General features: G+C 44.1%; 1 protein-coding gene across 1 annotated transcript; it reads right to left on the reverse strand.

The window, feature by feature from the left end:
- Positions 1 to 370: 370 nt before the first annotated feature.
- LOC125512852 (uncharacterized protein PB18E9.04c-like) lies at positions 371 to 3,653 on the reverse strand. The gene is made up of 3 exons (XM_048677925.1): positions 3,586 to 3,653; positions 3,356 to 3,474; positions 371 to 610 (listed from the first exon to the last, which is right to left on the reverse strand). Exons 2-3 carry the CDS (start codon positions 3,439 to 3,441, stop codon positions 376 to 378), a joined length of 321 nt encoding a protein of 106 aa, XP_048533882.1. The 5' UTR covers positions 3,442 to 3,474; positions 3,586 to 3,653; the 3' UTR covers positions 371 to 375.
- Positions 3,654 to 3,933: the final 280 nt, after the last annotated feature.

Genomic DNA, 3,933 nt, shown 5'->3' on the forward strand with positions numbered 1-3,933 from the left:
ACTTGCAAAGGTAGGTCATCTTGATAGATCTAATCGAGGCGACCGCTGGTTTCGTCGAATTTGGACTTACGGTTAAAAAGTTGTGGCTAAACTAAAATCAGGGGCTAATCAACTTATTCCAGGGACTAGATGGTGAAACAGAAAATAAACTAAACTAAGAACAGGTCCTCGACCACGTGGCAGATTCCTACTGGCCGAGCAGCGTTCGCTGCGGAAGCTATTCGGCGAATGACCGCTATCTAAGCAAAACAGCTACCGCGGCTAAAAAAATGAAAACCGGAGACCGGTTTATTTTAAACCGCGGTTAACCAATCTAATCCAAATAAATAATAATAAAAAAGAACTAAACTAAACGAACGAGGCGGGAGGCTCGGCTTACAGCGGCGATGACGACGAGCAGGGGGCGGCGGCGTTGGCGTCAGGCGGCGGACGGGCGGTGGCGGCGGTGCTCCTCGGCGGAGGGGAAGGAGACGAACGGGACGGGCACGACGTGGGCGGTTCAGTGGTGGTGACGGCGCATGTCGGGGTGGCCTGGACGGGTGGAGCGAGGTGGCGGCGTTTGGAGCTCCGGTGAGGACGCAACACGTCGGGGCGTTGTCTCTGGTGGTCCCTAAGAGCAAAGAAAATGTCAAACGGATGCTCATTGACCCGGGCAATATTTTGGTGAAGAAGAACAGTGTCGGGGCAGTTTACTGGTGGCGTTTTACTCCGGCAAGGAAGCTCCGGCTCTAGCAAGATCCAAAGCAGGAGGGCGTCGGCTACGGGTGGTGTGAGGCGAAACGAAGTGGCAGAATGGAGAGAGGGGGTCGAGGGCTTCTTATAGGCGCGGAGAGAGGGCTCGGGAGCGAGGGATAAGCTCTATCCCTAGAGCTTCGGCCGGCGGGTTCGGGCGTGTGCGTGTGTGTGCTCATCCAGCAGGGTCTGCGGGAGGTTAGGGACGACCTGGGGAGTGGGCCCCGCGGGTCAGCGATAGGGGAGAGATGAGCGAGGGAGAGAGACGAGCGGGCGAGCGACACGAGCGCTCGGGCGCTGGGACCAGGCCGCGGGCCGAAGTGCGCGGCTGGCTGGGCCTGTGCGCGGGTATGCGTGTTTTTTTAACTTAAAGAAAAAATGCAACAGAAGAAAATAAAAATTCTACATAGGCATACTAGAATGTTCAGAAAAAAATACCCTAAATAAGATGAACTATTTTTCAGGTTCAAATAAATTCCACAAAAATTCATAAAAGTCAAACAGTGCTACTGTTGCATTTAAAATCAATAAAAATCATTTTTTAAATAGCAAAATGATTCCAATTTTATTTTCTCCTAATTTTCCATTGAAGGGAATTATTTTACCCTTATTTCCATTTATGTATTTTTAGGAGAAAATAATTTGAATTAAAACTAAATAACTCGGAAGAGGATTTGAAATCTGGAAATTCAAATAACTTCAAAGTGACTTTGAAATTATTTCTTTGAAACTTCCAACTCTGTTTCTTCAAATTTGAAGAAGTCATTTTATCTTCCCTCATGAACTCATTGAGTTGCTTAAAGTTTCTAAATTTGAAATATTTCAAATGGAATTCAAATCATTTTCAAACCCCTTTTTATTTTCTTAAAATGGAAGATGTCATATTATCTTCACTCTAGGGTCTTGTGATGAGATGACTTTGAATTCATGGAGATCAAGAAAAATGCAAGATGAAAGTTTTGGAAAAGTCCTTTTATTCCCTCTCATTCAACTTTCAAAAAAATAATTCAATTTCCACTCAATTTCACACCATCAATCACACAACAAACAAACAAACAATCATAATTATTTATTTAATATAACCTTCCAAAATTTAGAATTTTGGGATGTTACAGGTCCGGAGAGACAGACAGGGGGAGAGGAGTGCGGCTAGGAGGTGGTGCAAGAGGCCTACTATGTCGAGGGGGGAGGAGTGTGCGACTATGAGATCGATGAAAAGAGGGGCGAGAGTGTGCACCTGCATGGAACCGTATTGGAGATAGGGGGCGGACGGGTGGGAAGAGAAGAGGGGAAGTATGTGTTTGTGGTAGGCACACTTGGCTAGAGAGGTATATCGACCGGTGTGTGCCGGAAAGAAGGAGTCGGGGGGCCTACACACACCGCGGGTGAACGACCTAAAGAGAAATAACGAACGTGCGCGATGGAGGGGACGCTGAGGGAGGATGAGAGGGGGGCGGGCGTATGCATGCACAATAGAAAATTAGCGCTAGCTAGCTACAAAGAGAAGAGGATCGTGAAGGTGTTAAAGACGAACATATATCATAATTCATTATAAAAAAGTGGATACTAAGAATTGTTGTAAAACCTTTTTATCACACATATTGTTCGGAAACTCTAATATTTTCTTTGCAATATTTTCTTGTAAATGTATTTTGCTTATCCTATTTCATGATCAAGGAAATGTATTCTTTCCTTGCAAATTTCCATCTTATTTTTTTTATAATATGAGCCCATTTTGTTCTACCTTCAGAAAGAACACTTCAAGATGGGCTATATGCTCGATGTACGACTTTGAGAATACTAGTAAATCATCTACATACACCAATATCAATGCTTGATTCTGATTAAATATATTTTGCATTTTCCTTGAAAAAAGTGCAGGAGCATTCTTTTGGCCCAATGGCATGAGTAATCATTCATAATAGCTTTCTTGACAAGTAAATGTTGTCGAATGGATAGATTCTTCGACCATTTTTACTTGCCAAAATCATTCTTTTAAATCAAATTTAGATAAATATTTGCTTCATTGTATTCTATTGATCCATTCCTACTTATTAGGTATATTGTATGCATCTTCTATGTATTATCATTAAGGCATTTAAAATTTATTACCATTCTGGATTAAAATACCTCTTACTTCTTCATCGGGAATTCTAACTATAAAAGCAACAGACCGATGAGGGTTTCTGCTTTCTGTCATTGCTTTTATTTTTCGTAACTCTTCAATATGCATTTTGAACTTTTCAAAAATCTTTAGGAGTAGCTTCTATTGGTCCTTACTTAATTATATAATCCGGATTTGTGACGAGGCCAATCAGTTCATCTGACGGTGTGCACAATGGTGTAATATCCCACTTAGTACTCATCATATTTTTCGTTATGTTAGTTCAAGATTAAATATATTTAAACATGTTGTATGCATGCTTAATTAACTCTAGTACATTACCCATAGATAGGGATGTGACACTAGGCGCACAGCACAAATATACTTGTTTCTGGGTTGATCCGTAAAGAGAATTTGATTTTCACGCAGATAGATCATGGCATACAAATATTGTTTGATAACGATTTTGCCGGCGAGTCGACGTACATTGAGGATTAGTCTGAATTAAATTGATGTTACCTGATTGCAAGGCCACTGAAGATCATCTGGCGAAAACATACACTGTACGGGTAGCCTGCCGCAGCCTCGGGGTGATCGATCCGCATTTCCTCTCGTAGAGCAGGGCGCGCGCTGAGCAGCTGAAAGTACACAGAAGTGCAGATTTTTACGGTATGCCTGATGGAAGCCATACAGACACACAGATAAACGCGAAGCAATCAGGCAGCCCAAAAAGAGAGAAGAAGACATACCGCCTGCACGCACTGAACCTGCACACAGAGGCTGCACAATACACTCGATCGGAGCACTGGACGAAGGATGATGCATGTGTTAGTAGGAGTACCAGTACTTGTACGAAGGCACTGAACCGACGCGACGGCGCGTGTCGTTGCGTGTCTCGGCGCGGCGCACCAGGTGTCGCCATGCAGTGCGAGTGTGCGACACGCTTCGATCCTTGGACACGCAGGAGCCTACGTGTATGTCGATGTGTAGTGACTCCCGCATGCAGCAGAAAGCTCCACGCCCACGCAACGGACACGGTCACCGAATACGAACCAGCCCATACTGTCAGCCCCGGTAACAGCACAATCTGTGGCCAG

The sequence above is a fragment of the Triticum urartu genome, chromosome 6 (assembly GCF_003073215.2).
Source record: "Triticum urartu cultivar G1812 chromosome 6, Tu2.1, whole genome shotgun sequence".
Classification (NCBI taxonomy): domain Eukaryota; kingdom Viridiplantae; phylum Streptophyta; class Magnoliopsida; order Poales; family Poaceae; genus Triticum; species Triticum urartu.